The sequence below is a fragment of the Ornithodoros turicata genome, chromosome 6 (assembly GCF_037126465.1).
Source record: "Ornithodoros turicata isolate Travis chromosome 6, ASM3712646v1, whole genome shotgun sequence".
NCBI classification, from domain to species: Eukaryota; Metazoa; Arthropoda; class Arachnida; order Ixodida; family Argasidae; genus Ornithodoros; species Ornithodoros turicata.
Window position 1 is genome coordinate 33480386 of NC_088206.1, and position 20584 is coordinate 33500969.

General features: G+C 45.0%; 1 protein-coding gene across 3 annotated transcripts in view; it reads left to right on the forward strand.

The window, feature by feature from the left end:
- The first annotated feature begins 1050 nt into the window (after window positions 1-1050).
- The window catches only part of LOC135396527 (FYVE, RhoGEF and PH domain-containing protein 6-like), a 164516-nt gene continuing 144982 nt past the window's right edge, over window positions 1051-20584 (forward strand). For 2 of the 3 annotated variants that reach the window (XM_064627553.1, XM_064627556.1), the window contains exons 1-2: window positions 1051-1229; window positions 18876-19050. In XM_064627553.1, the coding sequence (XP_064483623.1) occupies window positions 1220-1229; window positions 18876-19050 (185 nt within the window). In that variant the 5' untranslated portion in view covers window positions 1051-1219. The remainder of the gene's footprint in view (window positions 1230-18875; window positions 19051-20584) is intronic. The other variant, XM_064627554.1, reaches the window with a different exon arrangement.

A 20584-nucleotide genomic window follows, 5' to 3' on the forward strand; every position in this document is an offset into this window, starting at 1 on the left:
TAAGACGTCCGCGGAATCGTTGCGCCCGTGTTTGGTTGATAGTAGTTTATTAAAAACAAAAACAAGCCATCATAAAACGTTCATTAAAAGCAAAAACAAACAAGCAAACGCGGGCATCGCTCAGAGACGCCGATCATGAAGCGTTTATTAAAAGCAAAAACAAACAAACAAACGCAGGCATCGCTCAGAGACGCCGATCATGAAGCGTTTATTAAAAGCAAAAACAAGCCATCATAAAACGTTCATTAAAAGCAAAAACAAACAAACAAACGCGGGCATCAATCAGAGACGCCGATCATGAAGCGTTTATTAACAAGCCATCATAAAACGTTCATTAAAAGCAAAAACAAACAAACAAACAAGCAAACGCGGGCATCGCTCAGAGACGCCGATCATGAAGCGTTTATTAACAAGCCATCATAAAACGTTCATTAAAAGCAAAAACAAACAAACAAACGCGGGCATCGCTCAGAGACGCCGATCATGAAGCGTTTATTAAAAACAAAAACAAGCCATCATAAAACGTTCATTAAAAGCAAAAACAAACAAACAGACAAACGCGATCATCGCTCAGACACAGTACTTATCGCCGACCATTTTCGTGGTCCCAAGGAACGCGCGTCCCTAGGTGGATGGATGGATGGATAGTGGCTGTTCCCTTTGTAGCGGGCGGTGTCACAGATCGAGCAGCGCCATCTCTGGAACACGGGCCAACTCAGGGCCATGGTGAATGGAACGACCCAGTGGACGTAGCATCGCGAAAAGCACGTCTCCGTCTACGTTCGAACCTCTGCCCCCAGATTGCAATGAAAGTCGACTCCGCCCACGCGTTCTCCCATTGGCGCGCTCCGGGTGGGCGGGGCGCGCGAGGGAGAGGGAAAATCCTAGGCCAGATCTCTAGAGAATAGTCGGTAACTTACGGAATCTATTCAAAAAATCCGCCTTGCCTCACGTTGAGGTATGACATCACTTCCTGTAATCTCGTTTCCAGTTGCTTTTCCTATGTTGAACTTGTGTAATGTGTAATTTCCTCTACATGACGTCACTGAATTGACCATAAGCATGGCGGATCACTTGTTTGCGTGTGCGTGTTGTGTGTGCCTGGCTGTGTTTTGCAAATTGCAAATGAGTTCCTTGAGCCGAAACGTGTTATTTGGGAACCCAAGCAATTTTTGTGTTTAGTGATGACAGTGGGCTCATCTAGAAGAGAGTCATTGGGATGTCGTCAGGTAAGACGTGATCGTTGAAACCGCAAGGTCTTTCCGTTGCGCTTCGCCTGTGAAGAGAAATGAGAAAATCGAAGTATTACTTGCGATAGGAATGAGAGAAAACTACTCCATGGGGTCCCAATAAGAACCCAACTAGTTCAGTAACGCTCCACGCTGTCATTTTTCTTTTTGAATCCCTACTACGTGATTCACTGCAGCAGGAGGGGCGTTAGTCATATCAAACTGAAGGTGGGAGATACGTCCATACAGAAACGAAAATATGAACTTATGCAACAACGCACGACAGGTCTTCCAGGCGGTGCTTTATTTTCACCTGTTGATTGTCGCTGTAATGAAACTGCATACTTCGGTGCACTTGGTTTCGTTTCTCCGGACATTTGGTATTCGAATGCTAGAAGGTAGCTATCTAGAGGGGGTTCGGTTAAGCGTGACTGTTGTGCGGTAGCAGAAAGAAGTTATATGACAGCTGGCACGGCGTCTAAACGGGAATGTCGTATCATGTGCTTATGTGTAATGCATGTAATCTATTGCTTGTCCGTATGTTGTCGGTCCTTCTGTATATCTCGTCATAGTCAGGGGCGTACAGCAAGCCTACATCACCTTGCTTGCATTCTGTATTAATGTTTTACGTACTTAGGTATGGAGGCGTGGCTTACAGGGCAAGCATCTGTTGCCAAGCTATATTATTCTGAATTAAGTTACCATTTCAATGCTTCTTGCTTAAGTAAATAAGAATGAATATTGCCACGTGCAATTTCTGCTGTTATCCGTCTTGTACGTTCGATGGCGAGCTTTACCAGCGGCATGGTCTAGCGGATAAAAGTTTCCGCACGTTACTGGTAGCTCAATGTTATGCTGAAGACTAGGAGGTGGTAGATTCCAATCTTACCACCAGCTGTGCTGTCTAAGGTTTTCCGGCAGTCTTTCGAGACGAATATCTGCAGAGTTCCTTGTGAAGTCTGCCCAATGTACTACCCATACTAACCCCAGCTCCCACTCCTTCTTGGAGTCCTTGCCCCACTGTCCACGTCGGTACGTCGCTCGAAGCCACAGTTGCTATGTTTCGCAAACACGGAAGTAAAAAAAAAAAACTATGCAGAGTTTTGTTCATAGGAACAACTTCGTTGGGCTTTTTACAGCGGCAGCTGTTAATGCCACACTTTGCCTTTACGCGGCCTCTTCAACGTTGGCACAAAACCCTCCTCTGCCCTCTCTGCGTTCGTTTGTGTGTGTGGTCTGGTCTCTCTCTCCTCCTGTTTGTGGGATGTGCTGTCTAGGCACCGAAATTATCTAGTCAGGATGGGACATCACAAGGCATCGCCTGCACCGAGCACAGCAACAAGAATGGATGCAACAAGCTCGGTTGAATGCTACAGTTGATGACATCAGTGAAATCTGTGGCATCCAATTGTACAGTGGACTCTCGGTTGCTACAGTCTACTCCTCACCCAGAGCAACACAGGTTCTGAACTTGATGGTTTCCACACTCACTGTACATCGACACAAACCAATTATTCTGCTGGGTAATTTCAATGTGGATGCTAATAAGACCACATTCCCAACCGAGCTCGCCAACCAGTTAGCACTGTATCTGTGCAACAAACTGGCAGAACCCACCACCAGCTACAAGTGCCCAGTTCAGTCAGAAGTGCCCAAAAGGAAGACAAATTGAACGAGTTACCCAGTTGTGATACATTTTATTATCTTCTTCCAGGAAGTTCAAGGTGGATGACCCCTAAGATGCAGGGTGGACGCAGTGCGGTACCGCGAATTTAAAGTTCTGCGAATTATAGCCTGATCCTGGCTTGTCACAAATTCGCGAATTATTGAGCCCGCAAATTTAACCACTTATACAGTAAATAAAATAAACACAATATTGAAAATGCTTGTTTAAAAACATGGTGGTGTCGGGGGCCCTCACTTTTTCTCAACATTTATACCTGTACCACAAAGCTTGCCATCGAGGCTTCACACTCGGTCTGGCGAAGAGATGTGAACTGAGTTTGGGGAACTCACTAGTGCACTTTCTCCCGAGTGTCTCTAAAAGATGTCGTGTGACAGCACACAAATGACACTAAGCGCAAGTGTCACTCGTTGAAAGTGACACTATATTTGTCCGTCTGACGGGGTATTAAATACAAGCATTGTAGTGTTTCCACTGTATATGGAAATGGGGCTGGCAACTTGGGGCAGTCCCCCAAGGTGAAGTGAGGAGTAACATGTTTGGCTGTAGTCTCCTGTAGTCCAGTGCTATCCCTTACACGGGACGCTGCAGTAGCAATGAGGATTAGATCTAGTTAAACCCAACATCATCGGGATTGTTGAAGATTGTTGAATCTTGCAATAACTTAATGTCTCACAAGAAGACGCGCATACTGCAAGCATGACTGGCATGCTACCTGTGTTCCTGTGCTTCAATGTCAGAGGGTGCAGATGTCACTGGGACAGGGTGGAAAATTTGAATCAGTAGATCGAAAGACTTTCTAATTGTTTGTGACATCACGGACAACACCTGTGGAAGAACACTACCCCTACATCATTTCAAATGTGAGGTACAACTCCTTCACAACTCCAGCACAGCAATGCTGATCAAGATGCACATGTGTCCCAGTATGAGACGACGCATAATCTGCTGGATTCTCATTTCCACGTGTAGACGCAGAACTTTGGGTGTGTAGATTGTCCCTTTAACATGATAGCTTCAAGATTAGTCACTCCTATGAGCGTTCTACACATAGCTTTGACAGTTGGCGCGCAACTGCAGCTTTGGGGACGCTGACTTAGAAAGGAAAACTATCGTTATAAAATGGTGTAGATACAGCTAGCTGGTGGACGAACCCCATAATGAAGGGGCATGAGCAATGTGCAGAAGATAGAAAACACAACCCGAAGCGCTCAAACCGGCAAATGTATACTTTGAAAGAGACAAAAATATAAGGGCAACCCAATGTGGGGGTAAGGGGCAGGGGGAAAGGTGGGAGAGACAAGCGTTTCTTGTTGTGTTTTCTGTCACCTTCAATATGGAAAAGTATTGCTAGCAGCATTTTTGTGGAAGGGCATGTACCACAGCAAATAGTGCCTTATATGTACTTTATAATGATTCTGCACTAAGATCATGAGGATAAAAAGAACACAACACTGTAACAGTATTTCTGCCTACTCAACTGCACGTATGTAGTATGTACACAATATTTGTGCTAAAATTCTACAGCGGGCGCTCTAAAAATGTAATGCAAGTGATACTGCCAACTATAGTAACATGCCAAGTGTTCTATAACCACAAATATGCCACGAAGCGGGTAATTTGTTGCAGTAATTAATTGGTTTCGGTTTACATATTTTTTTTTCCCCGCCACTCGGGACGAGAAGAACGGACAACAACAACTTCGAGTTCGAGTTTTTACTTTCGCCCACAGTATGATTGCTGCAACAAGTGCCGTACATAAATTGGCGTGCAGTTCACTCTTCCTTCGGTCTTGAGCACAATCCTTAAGAAAGATTCAGCGGGATGTCGATGGAAAGTTCTTTGTGCAGTTGAACTTGTGCGTGTGTAGCAGCATGTTGCTCTAGGTAGGATTTTTCTCACACGGAACCTACAAATCGCAGACCGATTCTTACGCTTGACAAAGGAACATCTTACGGAACTGAACTGCCGAATGTGAGCACGCGGAAGCAAACTCTGTACTTACTTGCTTTCCACATGGCTGACAACTTCGTCAGTGGGGTAGCAGTTAAAACTCTGTATACACGAATTAACCAGCCTTCGCCTGGTCACTTTTATTTTCGGCATTGAGCAATGCCTGTGGCCGCCTGCGGAGCCCACGTTGCAATGTATTGTGCTGTGCCCACGCGCCAGGATGACAGACGTCAATGGAACGCGTTGTTCTTGCTATAGTTTCGTTTTGCTCCGTGCCACTATGGTAGCTAGAATATGTGGTACGCCGACTGTACAATACTCTAGCTACCATAGTGTCACTTCTCCCTCTAGCTCTACATATTTTGCTCGGTGGGAGAGGTTTATGAATGCGTATCTATGGTATTTTCGGCAGCAGTAAAAATCGTGCTATTTCAGACGGAATATATTGCACGCCATTGTCGGTCGAACACATCCCGTCTTGTTTTTTTATGCAGACGGAAAAAAAAAAGGAGTGGAAAAAGATTAATTTTTGCATTTTACGGGGAAAAAAACGACGTTTTAGGTGTAAGCGACGAAATAGTCATTTATAGGCACAATAGGATTTTTTATATGATATCCTTATCAGTCAATTTGTGCTCCTGTATCAAAAAGGCACTATAGCGGTTCGTGGAAAACAGTAGGCATTTACCTAAAGATCTGAGGTCTACTAATGACAATGGTGGCTGTATCCTTTGTTTTGCCACCTCGAAAGCAGGAGTTCTGATGCTGAGGGCAGATTTAACGCCACTGTGTTTGCGTGAGAGTGCCCATCAAAAGTGGAATGTCAAATGAAGCATGCCCTTTCCAGCCTAGATTTATCCCAAGTAATTACCATCTGTTTGGGCCCCTCAGAGGGCCTGTAGCATCCGTCCCGGCTGATCCCAAAACTGTAGTGCCATTTTACTCTCGTTCATCACCGACACTAACGCAAAAAAATCTGGTGGTAGAAAGTGGAGTAGCTTTTGCGGAATTTAATGTACTGCATGGCAGAAGACAGATGTTGAGAGTATGCCGGAATTCCCTCTATGGAAATCGGAGAAAACATTGCTCAGACATCTCCAGTTTTGTTGGAATGCTGTTGTTGTTCCACGGCACTTCTCAGAAGGCCTTGTAGTGGCCAGCATACTAGCGATATTCGAGATGGATTTCGGGCATCGGACGCTTAGTCTAACGGGCATATTTCTTATTCATCAAACTTTTTGAGCTTTGCCTTCTAGATCTCGTTTTCAGCATTACCACAAGGCTCATGGGGGATCAATTTCTGTTCACACCGGATGCGACGTCACTTTTCACTCGTGTTCCTCGGGCTTCAGCTTCAATGTTCCTCAGCTTCCTCGGGTTGCCAAGCTATAGAGGACCATCTGTTTACAAACATGTGACATCACAAGAGACCAGTTCTAGGTTATATTTTGCTGTGGTTAGCAAGAAGCGGGAAAAACGCGACTGTTAGAGCTGATAGTGCCCACCAGCATGCTTTGTGCGGAGGCGTTACGTAATCAATGACACGGATGTCATTGTTGCGGCAGACTGTGCCCTCGCCCTAGCCCTGCTGCATCCTGCTACATTTTACCCAAATGTGAATAATATCCGCCGAGCTTGTGCCTGAAGCTTAAAAAGTCGAACCCTTTGACTCGACCCTTCGTTGCTTCATCGCAAGAAACAATGCGCAGCACGTCCGAACTTGTCCAACTCCTCTTGTGCTGCCCTCCTTTCCTCCGTCCGCTGCTTGGACTTTGGAGTCGTTTAGAGAGCGAGGAGTGAGCGAGGTCACCGCCAGCACCAGCAGTTTGTGAAACACATGTCTGAAAACAACGAACGTCATGACCGGCATACAACTGACGTTTCGAGAATGGCATTCTCCAAACTGAAATGTGAGTAGACAATAGGCATACACATGAATGCCTCATCTTGTGTGACTTGTACCTGAGTTACATGACACTGCCTTGCGTCCCATGTTTGGGCTGGTCGATAGTAAACAGCGTTCCCTTCTTCCATAGGCTCAATACGATATTCAATACCTATATTCTCAACAAAATTGACGAAAATGGCGATGGAACATCAGTATGGTGTTGGCAGGGCTCTCAGGACAGCGGATTTTGTGTCTTGTGCAACTAAAGTATCAGTTGCAAGCAGCATGGCCTTGCAGCGGTGAAACGTCACGCGACACATCGAATATGCCAAGCAGCCCTGGAACATTGAAAAGGCCGAAGAATGTGCAACAGGCTTCACTTGCCACACAGGAGCCCTTTCAGCAAGCGTTACGCAGGCAGAGACTCTCTTCATTATTGGAATGACGCTCAAAGGGATTCCGTATTCTTGGGCCGGTACTGCCACATATCTTTATCCCATAATATTCTAAGACTCGGAAACTGCCAAACAGTTTTCTTGTACCAGTTTTCTATGTAATTGAAACCGACGCAACACCTGTAGTGGAGCAGCAGTGCCAACAGCTAGATGTTGTTGCACGGTTTTATTCTGCGGTCACGAAGGAAGTGGTTGTGGAACATTTGGAGTCATTCCGGCCAGGTTCCGCGAAGTCTGATATAGTGTTCAACAAAATCGAGAAGGCAACACAGGACATTCTACAAAACAACTTAATTTGCATTTTCAGCGACGAGCCAAATGTGATGACAAGTTTGAAAAGGAAGATGAAGGAGTATAATAGACGCAAGTATAATAGACACAGACGAATGTTGTCTTCATAAGGTTGATAATTCATTCGGGCATGGCTTTGGACGGCTTTGGACCAGGTTTAGAAGCAGCAATCTCTCTCTATTATCTCTACTATTTCCTCAAGAATTCTGCTGTGTGAAGTGTTACAGTGAAAATACAGCAGGAAGTGCTTGGACTGTCTCAAAAATTGTTTCTACCGTCGCTTGAGCTCGACGTAGCTTACACTAGGGCATGCAGTAAGTCGACTGATTGACCAATTCTCAACAGTGAAGACTGTTGTGATGTCAGACGGGCAGTGTCGTTCAGGAGGGCAGCTGCGTCACCGCTTGAGGAAAGCATTCGCAGACGAGCTTTTATGGAATGTCTCAAACATTTTCATAGAATTCCTTACCTTGTTTCAATGTTCGGAACCCTTATTACACCTAATGTATGACGAGATCGTATCTCTTGTTAAGAAACTTTTTGGGCGTTTCATTAAATTCGAGTTATACTGTTGAAAATGAGCAATGAGCTGCCCTCACTACAACCAGAATCAGCTGTGAACTGGAAGGCAAAAGTTGAAGTTTGGGAGGACACAGAGGCCACCATGGCATCGTGAGACCCAGCAGAAAAGAAAGCGTTCAGGCTGGGTGCAAGGAACATTGACATCAAGTGTACCACATAACTCCTGACGAGACTACCCTTTGACAACGTCGTGCTACGAAGCCTTCGCTGTCTCCACCCTTTATATAAGGAAAAGGAGAGCTCTTCCAGTGACCTTAGTGTTCTAGTAACTAGTCTTCCACAAGTGGATGAATAACACTCTTTCAACTTTACTCATCTGTGGGGCCTAACAAATACTGGAGCAACGTGTTTGAGTTGAAGGAGGCTGACGGTCGACCAAGTGTCCTGTGTTGTGCAGACTTATCAAAGCCTTGCTGCGCGTTCCTCACGGCAGTGCAGATCTCGAGAAACCTCTCGAGATCTGCACTGGGAGCACTGCACTGTGGCGGTTCAGCGAGAACTGCCACTTTCTCAGTGAGAGGTTTCGTCTCACAATTCAGAATGTCAGTGGCATACGACATATCATTTCATACGGTAAGAGGTTCGGAAGTGATCACTGACGTTTTAAAGTCACGCCCCCTGTGATTAAGGCGGTGAGAGGATCGTACAAGGCGTACCAGGAGCGTGTCGCTTCTGAAGAAGAGCTGGCGAAGAAACGACAGCGTACTGATACTGCCCAGACGGAGCCAAGCACTGGTGGGCAGGATGCTCTGAACTGAAACGTGCTAACTAATGCTGAGTCGCTTATTGACCATGGCATAAAGTCAAGGGACTTCGGGATGTTGAAAGTGGTCAGACACTGCTGACGGAAGGCAAAGTGAGGCTTGCCGCTGCCTTAGGGAAAATGGCATTGAACAAGAAGAAAAACATCAATTCATAATAATCTGTTTACCTGTTGGACCCATCAGAAACTCGTATGTGTCTAGTCAAAGTTGGTGGCAGCTGAACCATCTCTATGTGCCAATATATTATTCTCTCGCATAATTTGAAGAGCTAGTCATATTGCAATAAACAGGCTTGTTTCATTACATTTTTATTTTGGGCTTAACTTGTTCTGAACGAACTCAGAACTGCGTTGCAAATGGAGTCTAATACCACTAGAGCCCTGCGCGGATGAGGTTTTTGGCATCCGCATCCGACCCGCATCCGCGCACACGTTATCCGCATCCGATCCGCATCCGCACCATACACAACAGTTTACATCCGCATCCGATCCGCTGAGCAAAACGCACCATCCGCATCCGATCCGCAAAAATCCGCACGTTTCGAAAGACGCGTAAAGACCGCCGGAAGCATGTTGGTATAATTTCGGATTCCTCTATGCTGTCACGGAAGGACTCAGTCATGACGACAAGCAAAGGTAAACCTTTCAACAAACGCGATATGGAGAGACTTCTGGAACGCGTGGAACGCTACCTCGTCGGCGCTCGCGCGGTTCGAGACGCCTGAATGCCTCCTCTCCCGTCTTGGCGCCGTGCATGGTCAAAGGTGAACCAGAGCATGCGCTCGCTGTCGGCTGTCGGCGCGCAATACAAATAAATTGCGGGTGGAAAAATGACAGCACGTGGTATATCCGCATCCGATCCGCTGCCTTCGTATCCGCGTCCGATCCGCATCCGACCTCGAGCCATCCGCATCCGATCAGCACACCGCAGAAAGTGCTAAATTTTCATCCGAATCCGCAAGTATATTGCGGATATCCGCTTCCATCCGCGGATGGTGCAGGGCTCTAAATACCACCCTTCAAGAGCTGGTTACAGTGGACCATGCTCCTTTTTCTATACACAGCTGAGCTTAAAATACCACATTGGCTTCACACTATTCTTATTTTAAGGGCATGGGGACACCTGTGTCTGCTCCGAAAGGTACTTTTTCTGCTCCCAAGGGTGCTCCAAAACGACCTTGGCCAATCACATCCCTGCAATGATATAGGAGTTCAGGTCATCTATAGGGATTGTACCGGACCTGTACCTACCTTCGTATGCCGTGACCTCTCGTCAGCATTTTACCTTTATCAAATTCGTTGCAAAAAGAATAAACTTAAAAAAACTAATGCACTAATGCCGGAAGAGGTATTTGTAGGCACTATCAAATCTGTACAGGAGGTTCCCCAGAACCCAGTTTGTGCTCCTGCATTGTAAAGGTACTATTAGAACCAAAAGAAAAAAAAGAGAAAAAAAAGTCATTTGCCTTGGAATCTGGGGTCTACTCAACACATGTGACATACACAACATACTCCATGACATAGCACAAGGATGCAAACTTATGATTTATTTTCAATTTTCAGTTTCATCATGGCTATGTTATTGTTGTTTACTACTGCGTGCGTCCGCCTTTGAATGCGACTTTCAGTGGAGGTTCTGTCACGCCCATTTCGAGTCGCTGAACTCTGTGTTTGAGTGTGGCACTCTACAATATGAAGACATGGGCATCCCACCGATGTGAGATTATTTGTGTAGTGTGTACGCGTGACACCGAAACAGCACTTGCGCAAAACGGGGTGCTGACATGGGCTGTCCTCCCGCAGTTCTGTAACGGTCGTTCCATTACCAGAAGCAGTAATGGTGACGAAAAGTTTGCAGTGACGAAAATGGAAACTGTAATGCAAATACGCCTGTTATCCTTCCTTGGTATGTTGTGGAGTGAACGCGAAGCAGACGAGCCCTGAGACAAACGCTCCTGCTCCTATTTGTCTGCCTGGCTTACGTCACCATGATGTTACTATCGCTGGGACTTCCTTAGCTGCAAAGGGAGTGCAAATCTTAAAAACTTGTGTGTTAATATATAAGCTGTTTTTGGAAGAGGAATTTTGCCAAGTAGACTATGAAACGGTGCCGAACATTACTGTTAAGCGTGAACCGCATGGCCCGAAAAGCGTCCGAATTCTTTCCGAACCGAATTCGGGACCAAACTTTTTTCGGGGAACAGAATTCCAGGCCGAATTCGGCTCAATCTGGCAAAGCCAGATTTCTCCTCCGAAATGGGAAGTGACGCCAACCGAAAAAGTAGGAGCATCGAATGGCTATTCAGGCGGAAGGAGAACCATAGCAACGATGACGTACCAATCGGGTCGACTGTTGCCGTGTGTTCGACTTCTACCCCTACGAATGCAGAGATTATCTCATTGACCTGGATGGTTGAAGGGCGATGGTCCCCAAGGCCAGAAGTCTTTGGCCGAAATTTGGGGTGCATTTCGGTAGCACGCGGTGATGCACAGAAAAAAGTTCAGTCCCGATTTCGGTTCAAACAGTTTACGGACAGTTTTTTGTGCCACGCGGTTCACGCTTTACGGTCTCATGCACATGATGTTCCACACCGACCAAGCCCTCTTCTTTCTGCACTAAAGGCATAAAAAAGCTGCCACAGCGATGGCAGCATTGTCTAGATGCGTACTGTGAATATTTTGAAAAACTGACGTAGTTTCTTGCTTAAAGAATTTTCCATCGTATTTAAAGAAATAAAAGTCTCTGTCAACCTTGAACTACCCTTGGTGGTGGTGGTGGTTGTGCTTCTAAAAGAGACTTAAAGGAGTACAGAGGGCCATCCAAAAAAATTTCAGATTAAGACATCTGATGAAAGTGTGTGTGTCATTATACCGAATAGCGCGAAAGGTTTTGATGTGTGCAATTTGTTTCCCAGAAAAAAGACTCGCATAAACATAGCTCCGCGCCTTCACCCTTAACTCGCCACTCCAGCTATAACGAGGATGAGGAGGTATGATGGCACGTCACCGATGACTGCATAAGGAGACTCGTTCTGGTTTGCCGGTCAGTGGGGGTCAGCGCATTGTCCCTTTGCCGCCGTAAACCTGTTTTGCCAGTTTTCCCGGAGAATTGGGGATAGAAGGAGCGGCCGAAGCATTACCGAGCAAGGAGAAAGGCTTTATCAGAACCCCGAACAGCCAAGTAGCAGACGACAGCGGAGTAGCACACAACATTTCTCTAGGCCAATCAGGGAGCGTTCTCCTTATAGCGTCAGTGCGAGGTTCCAGGCAGATCACAGGCTGGTACTGCTCTTCACCACCGTTGCTTACGGTCGCTTTTTGCGGCATATTTTAAATTAAATTTCTGCGATAATTATGACTCTGTGGTGTAAATTACTTCGCATGGTGCATCTTACTGGCAAACTTAACAGTTTTATAGGAAGAAAACTGGGTGTTAAAAATGACTTCTGTGCTACTTTAAAGGAGCATTAAAGTGGTATCTAACATGGCAAAAAACTGCTGTCATCTTGTAAAGCAGTATGTGAAAAGTATTCCCACAAAATATTTCTGTTCAAAGTTGTTTCACCACAGTGCAATTAATTTGGAAAATCGCTGCCGCTGTGACAGGCCGGAGTGCTCCAACTGCAGACCACACCCACTCTACTGTGACGTTGGTGGTAGAGAGCCCCACATTCGTTCGTGGGAAAAACCGTCTGCTACGAACATTGCAAGCTGTTTCCTGTTGACTTCTAGTCTTTATATGATTTATATCACGTTTTCTAAAAAAAAAAAAAAAGCATGTACGCAGCCTGAGAAAATAAGATTACGATCACAAGAGTAATATATCCATGGTTTCTGTACAATCTCAGAATTCACAGTAGCAGTAAGCAAGCAATGGCGGCGGTATTGTGGCACCACCTGTTAGCCACTGAACCAACTGCGCGGTGAAAACGGTCAGACAGGCCGCACACTGTCTGGGAGCACGAGGTTTTCGCTGTACAAGCGCAGTTAATTTCGAGCTACACCACTTGTTCTTCCCGTGGTGTCTGCAGTCCCAAAAAATCATGGTTGTGTCGTGGACAGCCTTCAAACCCTCCGTTTCGGACATCACGTAGCCGGAGAACGCATGGTGTCTCCGAAGCAGTAGCAGACGCTCCGGCCTGCGCGATGTTGCTCACCTCGATCATGTGATCTCAGGTCCAATGAGGAGCGTCCTCACCACTTGCGTCACATTGTGACGAGCGTGGTGGCGCTCATCACGTGTCTGTCGTGAAGGCGGAGGAGGGTGTTTCACGCACGGGAGGTTCGGGGAGCTATTGCAGGCGTCCCAATTTTGCTACGGTTGCACTAATTGTGGGAAAACTGTTTTCGGCCGCCTAACATTCCATACTGACCAAAAACAGAAACAAAGTTGGGGGCCTCTAGACTGCTCCTTTAAGAGACCTTGAATGACCCTTGTAGGTCTGGGTGCCAACCACTGTTCCATTCCGCTGTGATAATAGATCGAGATGACAGACAATAAACTACAGAAGTAATTACATCCCATCATATTGGGTAGCTGAAAGATATTAGCCAGGTGTGTATCAACTTGTGTTATAGCAAAGGTAAATGTCATCACCTGGCTTGTCCTGGGTATTTAAGTGTAGGTTTATTCCTGTACTAGTTGCTAGTGAGCACTTGTATCATGTCCCTCTGTGCTCGTCTGCGTTGCGCTGTTTTCAGTCATTTGGAGCTTTGAATAATTATTTGTGTGAATGAAGGTGATGTCGTGCATGTAATGACCGTGTTACACCGTACTCGTGTCCAACTTAAGAAGGAAAAGAAATCTAGTCCATCACCGACACACACCTTAGGAGATAAGGAGACGCAATAGCGCGCCAGGAGAGAGAGTGCAGCGCCGCCATGGGGGAGGGCTCACGTAGTGTCATGCGGCCAGTCTTTACAGTCAATACGGAAGCAGAGTAAGCGTGAAGGATTACATTATCTGACGGAGGAGGGAGAGCAATGTCTCTGTGTTCATCCATCCACCTCCGGTGCAGTAATATTATGAGAGCTGACGGAGTAGATTTCCTTTCCTTTTTGGGTTGAACACTACTCTAGAACGATTTTCCCCCGCCGACTGCCGAAAACAACACGTCACCGACAGCTGAAGACGACGTCGACTGTCGGCAGACACGCAGTCGGCTGATTTTGAAGTCATACCAGAGTAACCTGACAGCTCAAATGTGTTGGTGTTCAGAATGGAGCCACCGTTGATACGTCGCTGTGTCTTCAAAGGCCAGCTCACGCAGGAGATATTCGTATCACCCGAGCCCTTTGCTCCACTGTCTTTTCACCTTTCGGTCTCGTCCTGCGCAAAAAGCAAGAGGAGCGCAGATAATGCATCACTTTTCTGCTTCAGCATTACGTGTCATAGAATGAGCAAAGTTCAAATGCAGGAAGGGCTCATGCAGCCATGTCGTTGTATGCGCGGTGTGACTTGAATCGGCATCAGTGTATTGTTGGGGCCGTGCAGCTTGGAATCGACCGATCATACTTTGTGTCGATCATTGTTTTGTTGTGCGCCGAGGTAGCTGTAACGTGCCCGCATGGCCGACCCCGACGAAACAGGCCCCAATTACCCTGTTGGCCAACAAATCGAGACAGCCATTAATGTGTCATATTAGCTGACATACTTGCAAGAATGTGTAAGAAAACACACAGATCTTGTGGTCTCACAGGGGTTTTAATCTCAACTGATAGCTATTAGCCGCTATGGTGTGTTTTGCATTATTTCAAGGTGTTTTGTGTGTGTTGCAATATCATTTTGTGTTGTGTAAAATTGTGTTTTGTAAAACCTGTTTGAACAAACACATACTTGTAGTGCCTTGTCAATCATCACGCACTTGTTTGAATATGCTCAACTTGCACTGTAGAATTTGCTTACATAATAGTATCTTTTGAGGTTGCTTCTTGAAAACATTCTAGTTTTGGCAGTATGCAAGGTGAACGAATCAGCATCCCATGTACACCAGCAGTGCACACAGGCCATGTATGAACTTCCCTTTTATACCACCCTTTGTTATTGGAAAATGTTCATCTGCCACTATTTTACATTTTTCAACTGTCTTGCCTACTTAACAAAGCCATAACTTAGAATCGTGGAAGCAAAAATGCTTTATTCGGGTTCACTCTCTTCAGCTAGTGCTCATGTTGAAGTTACGAACCTCCCGTTGTTAGAGTGCAGATCGAAACAAAAAAGATATATTTAAAATTTAATATTTAAAAGATATTGAAATATTTAAGAGAAAATATACAGAAAATATTTTTATGAGCAAAGTAGGATGAGGCAAGCTAGTTGGTGTAAGCGTAAAAAAGGCATCAGTTCCTTGAGTTTAAGGCAACACAAGAAGACAGACAAATGCTAGTGTTTTTCTGTCTTCTTGTGTTGCCTCATGCCCTCAAACTCAAGGAAATGATGCCTTTTTCAAGGTATCCATGTTAACCGCCCACATAACCCGTCTGCATAAATGGCGTCTTTGCTGCTCTCACAGCTTAGTTATAAAAATCTGTTACTCATCAAGGTATAGTTATAATTTGTGAAATTCACTGTTGAACAAACACAATCAAAGTGAAGACCACAACGGATACTCGTTCGAATATTCTTGTTTTTTCTGCGATATATTCTTGGTGCATGCTTCCTGCTCCCCTCCTTTGCTCTCATCTCACCCGATAATGTCGCTCGCGCGTTTACGAGGTGCTAAGAGAGGACGTGAGCGAGCAAGCCACCTTAAAATATATCTGATGCATCAGCTATTCCGTTCAAGTATGAGCACTTTAGCCTCCCTTGCGTGCTTTGTCTCCTCTCCACTGTCTTCTACCGTCCTCATGCATTCACCAACATGCCCTTCAGGCCAACACGTTACCCAGCATGTCCACTAAACCTGGGTACCACCCGCTTCTGCAGGTTACACTGCCAATGGACAGGGGTACCACAGAATATCTCAGATGAAATGCATGCACATGTAAATGGTATAGTGGACGACTGCAACACAACGAGTTTGTTATTCTCAACCTTCCTTTCTCCCCCCCAAAAAATGAATGTATCTTAGCAGTAACTTAATAAATGAGTAAAAGTCACTTCCAAAAAGTATGTGAGATACTAGTAAATACTGACTTGTGAATGTATTTGTACGATACTAAGTTAGTTGCAAAAGTATTTAAGACAGAGTAACTTTAGTAGAGTATTTAAGTTTCATATAAGTTTGATTCCTATTGAGGAAAGGAACTGAATCCCACAGGCCCTACAGGTATTTGTGAGCATGCCACCAGTCCACGTTGAACGCCACTGCCAATGATGTCGATTCCTGTTGCTGCCCCATAACTAGGGTCTAACCTTTTTGGTTCAAATGCCTTTAGTGGATTCGGGAGGGAAAAATCAGGTGCTATTTTAAAATCTCGAATTTGGGATGAAATCAGGTGCTGCTGATACATTCGGGTGTTATCTGGTTATTATGTTTGGTTTATGTCCAGCGAGCCGCCCACGATTAGATTGCATATCTTGATCAAACATACATGCCTCACGATTTACAAGGACAAGTTCCACTTGTTGTAACATCAAATGTACTTCGCATACTTTTTGTTGAACTCAAATAATATCAACATCACACATTCCTATAAATTACTAGTAAATAGTGCATGTGATACGTGCTAAAACATATACATGATTGGAATTCAGGGAGAAATCGAGTTTAACCCAAATTCGCTCTAACCTGGGAGGGAATTATCGAGGGAATCATGTTTAACCCAAAAAAGTCAGACCCTACCCATAATGTTCCTCATGCCACCGCGAATGAAAACAGCATCAGCACACACCTCTAGGCGCACATCTCAGTTTGGAGCTCCTGATGGCTATGTAGCAGACTTCTTATGTTTAGACCCAATGTTATGTGCATGCAATGTAGTTTTGCCGCTGTGCTTGAAGAGCAATGCGCAGTTGGTGGCAACTTCGAAACAGTGTTGCCCGTAATTTTCAGTGTTTAATAAAAAAAACGTGATTGTGATTGGGACGAAAATTGTGAGGAAGAGTAATGAGAGCTCAGGTTATTGAAGCAGTAAATTTTCTCTGCTTTACGGTACCTTTAAAGGCGCATGGGAAGGCTCGAGTAGAAATATGTCGGGAGAACTAGAAATTACAAGCCCTGGGACACACATTCGCACAAAAACTACAAGTGCAGCGCGTAATCCTGGAGCACAAGACAGCTTTCAATCTCGCGGGTCAGAAAACCTGCTCTCCTCGGCTGCCAGTCTGCATTGTCATGTGCCTCGCCAAGACTGAGGCGTGCGACTTCTTTTTTTTCTTTTTTGCAGTCGCGTTTTGCACCACCCTTCTTGCGTCTCAACCGGTCGCTCTCGCTAGCAGGTGACTCTTGGTGGTCATTGAAGAGTCCTCTGTCACCTAACGTCACGAGACGTGAGCAGCTGGTGGGCGAAGTTGTCGCTGCTCTGCGCGCTCTTGCAAAGCAATTTTCTCAGTAAATTCACGCTTCCCAAAGGAAATATTTCCCGTCACTGTTCTTGAAGGTAGTATTCTAATATGATGCAGTAAAAAAATGTATGTTCCAAGTCCCTTCCATGCTCCCTTAAAGCCTTTCATACCACACAATCTGCTGAATGAACTTTGCAACTTGTGCACTTTCAATATTGCCAACATGTGTTCCCACTGGTCCTTAAAACCCTTGAATACCCTGGAATTTGAAAATGCTATTTTCAAGGTCTGGGAAACCCTGCAATTTTCTAGTCCATGGAAAACCTCTGGTTTTGCATATTCTTATTCTCGTGGAGCTGCTCTGGCAAATTCAGCTTGTGCAGAGCCAGAACTGAAGTGCAAGAAATGAACGCACCCTCCATTGTATTCATCAACCTTCCTTTTCAATCCTATAATTTTTAACATGCCGCCCCTTGTATTCTCTTTTGTGATACCTGTAGCTTATAAATATTTTGTGAAATGTTGAAGCCCAGGTCATAAGCTGTGTTCTACATCCCAGGCAAAATGATGGCTGAATGTTGAAAGGTCCTTGAAAGGCACTTGAATTTTTGTTCCAGAATTCAGTGGGAACCATGTATTATGTGACAGTAACAATGGTAACCAGGTGTTCTGCTTACACTTTCCAAAATTTGTTGTGGGTGTCAAAAAGGAAGTGCTCCAAGCTCTGCTACGTAACATAAACTTGAATATCTATAGCACAGGAAACAGTGAATCCAAATGGCTTAGCAGTGTTGGACAGAAACATTGGTCTCTCACACATGCACATTCATTCACAGAATTCTTTTACGTACACCTGTGGTTCCGATATTGCATGCGATCAACTTCACTGATACTTGCTGGCTTGCTTTGTATGATTTGAGAGAGTCTTGAGTCTTACAATTGAGACTTGCTGTGATGAACACATCTTGTACGCAGTAAGGCACAATATATTCCCCCTTCCTCATCCAACTGACATTTTCCAAATTTTGACTCCATTAGCAGAGTTGTTGCATTTTTGCAATGGCAATAACATGTAAAGGTATATGAAGATAATTTGTTTCAGATGAACACAAAAATACAGTAAGAATGCTAACAAATAGGGTAAACTGTAGAATGAACTCTTAAGTCAACAGAAATACAAAAGTTTTTGTTCTGCTATATGGGTACATGTACAAACCTTTCTCTGCAAAATACAAAATAGGTTTCTGTTATTCTCTTTTACACAAGATTTCTAGCTTACTCTGAAAAAGAAATCACATTCATCATTTATGTAAAATTAAGCTAAAATTATGCATTATTTAAAGTATTTCATTGTTACAAAAAGCAGACAAGAGTGCGCACAGAAATGAACTTACATTAACCGTTGATCAAACAAGATCATATATATCTAACATATTATCGTCTGCATGGGGTTTTTGGATGATTGCATATTAGGCTTTTCCACTGAGACGTTTCTTGCAGCTCATACGTTGCTAATAGTTGACACAATTTTATCATGAGACATTACATAGGGATTTACGGTGCTCACTCTATCTCTTTCCCCAGCAGCCAAGTACAAACCACCACTTCCACCAAAGCCAAAGATTTTTCCTCTGGAGTTGACTGACGTACTGAGGACGACAAATGTTCCTCCGAGACCTCTGAGTGGCTGGGATGTATCATGTGACTCGGATACTCCTCGTCATGATACCAATAATGTGTCGGGAGACAACACGGACGAGTAAGTTAACATAATGATCTCATATGTAGAGCATGGTTACTTTAGTAGGATCCGGTCAAAAGCACCTACACGTGACTACTTTGTAGAAACTTGATATTTCATAAAATTAGTTACTTTGCATGTGTGATGAGCAGTCTTGAAAGCCTTTCCGCATATTTAGGTTATTAGCCTCTCCTTTGTGTGGCCGTTGTATGCGTAACTCTAGCATTCATTCTCCCAATTCGGTACAGAATCATGTAAAAAGGCAGATAATTCATTCCGAAATACACATGGGCGCACGCATGTTTTATGATGTAGATGCACCCGAATGGGTACTGTGGCGTGTACGTGCCTTCGTACTTGTCAGTGGATTCCAGCCACGACTTTTTGTGGCTTCACGTATCTCTGCATGAAGATGGCGGACAGCCGGGTTCCACTGGTTCCGCAATGAGTAAACAGTGCAGCAGCTGCAAATTCATTGGTGAACCAAGTTCTGTGTGATGTTGTAACTGGAATACGTCGTTTGTGTTTTGTGAGCTGGAACAGTTTGTATCAACTCGTGTTTGCGTAAGTCCCTTTGCAGCAGTTGTCCCATGTAGGGACAAGTATCTTAGGAAAATGACTGATGTTTTGACAGTCATTTTAGCAACAAAATGCCGACGTTTTATTTTGCAGGAAAAAAGCGTGCTGTGTATATGAGAAACCTCATAATGCTACGGGACAAGTTTTACGTACGATTTATCAATGTACGAGGGGCGTTCAAGTCAAACCGGGACTTTTCATTTTTCGCAAACGTAAAATGAACTTAGAGGCGAGAAATTAGTTTTATTTTTCAACTTAATCTCCAGCTGCACTAATGCACTTGTCCCAGTGTTTCACGAGGGCTTGGATGCCAGCAGCGTAGAAATCCTTACCGGCGCGTAGCAGCCATGATTGGACCTTAATCTTGACCTTGTCGTCGCAGCTGAAGTGGCAGCCCCCAAGGAACGCCTTCACTGGACCGAAGAGATGGAAATGGCTCGGGGCGAGGTCTGGACTGTAAGGGGGATGTGGCAGCAACTCCCAGCCAAGTTCCTCTAAGGTGTCTGTCGTGAAATGTGCAGTATGCGGGCGTGCATTGTCCTGTAGGAGGAGGACTCCTTTGGTGATGAGGCCCGGCTTTCGGAAACTGGAGGTGTTCATGAATGATAGTGTTCAACGTTCCCACAGTAAGGTCCATATTTCGAGCCAGTTCGAGTCATGTTATCCGTCGTTTTTTGAGGATCGGGCACTCCACAAGTTTGATGTTCTCAAGTGCTCTAACACTCTGCTCTGAGCAGTCCCGGCCGGGATCGTCCTGCACTGATGTACGACCGTCTCGGAAGCGTTTGCACCACTCAAACGCTTTGCTGAGGCTAAGTGTATCGTGGCCATACTGAGCCTGAAGTCTTCTGTGAATTTCAAATGATTTACGCCTTCATTCACGAGAAACTTCATGACAATTCGCTGTTCGATGTGCGTGCTCACCTCGTTGTCGGCCATCTTGTCCAGCACATGTCTTCTGTTTTGCACAAAC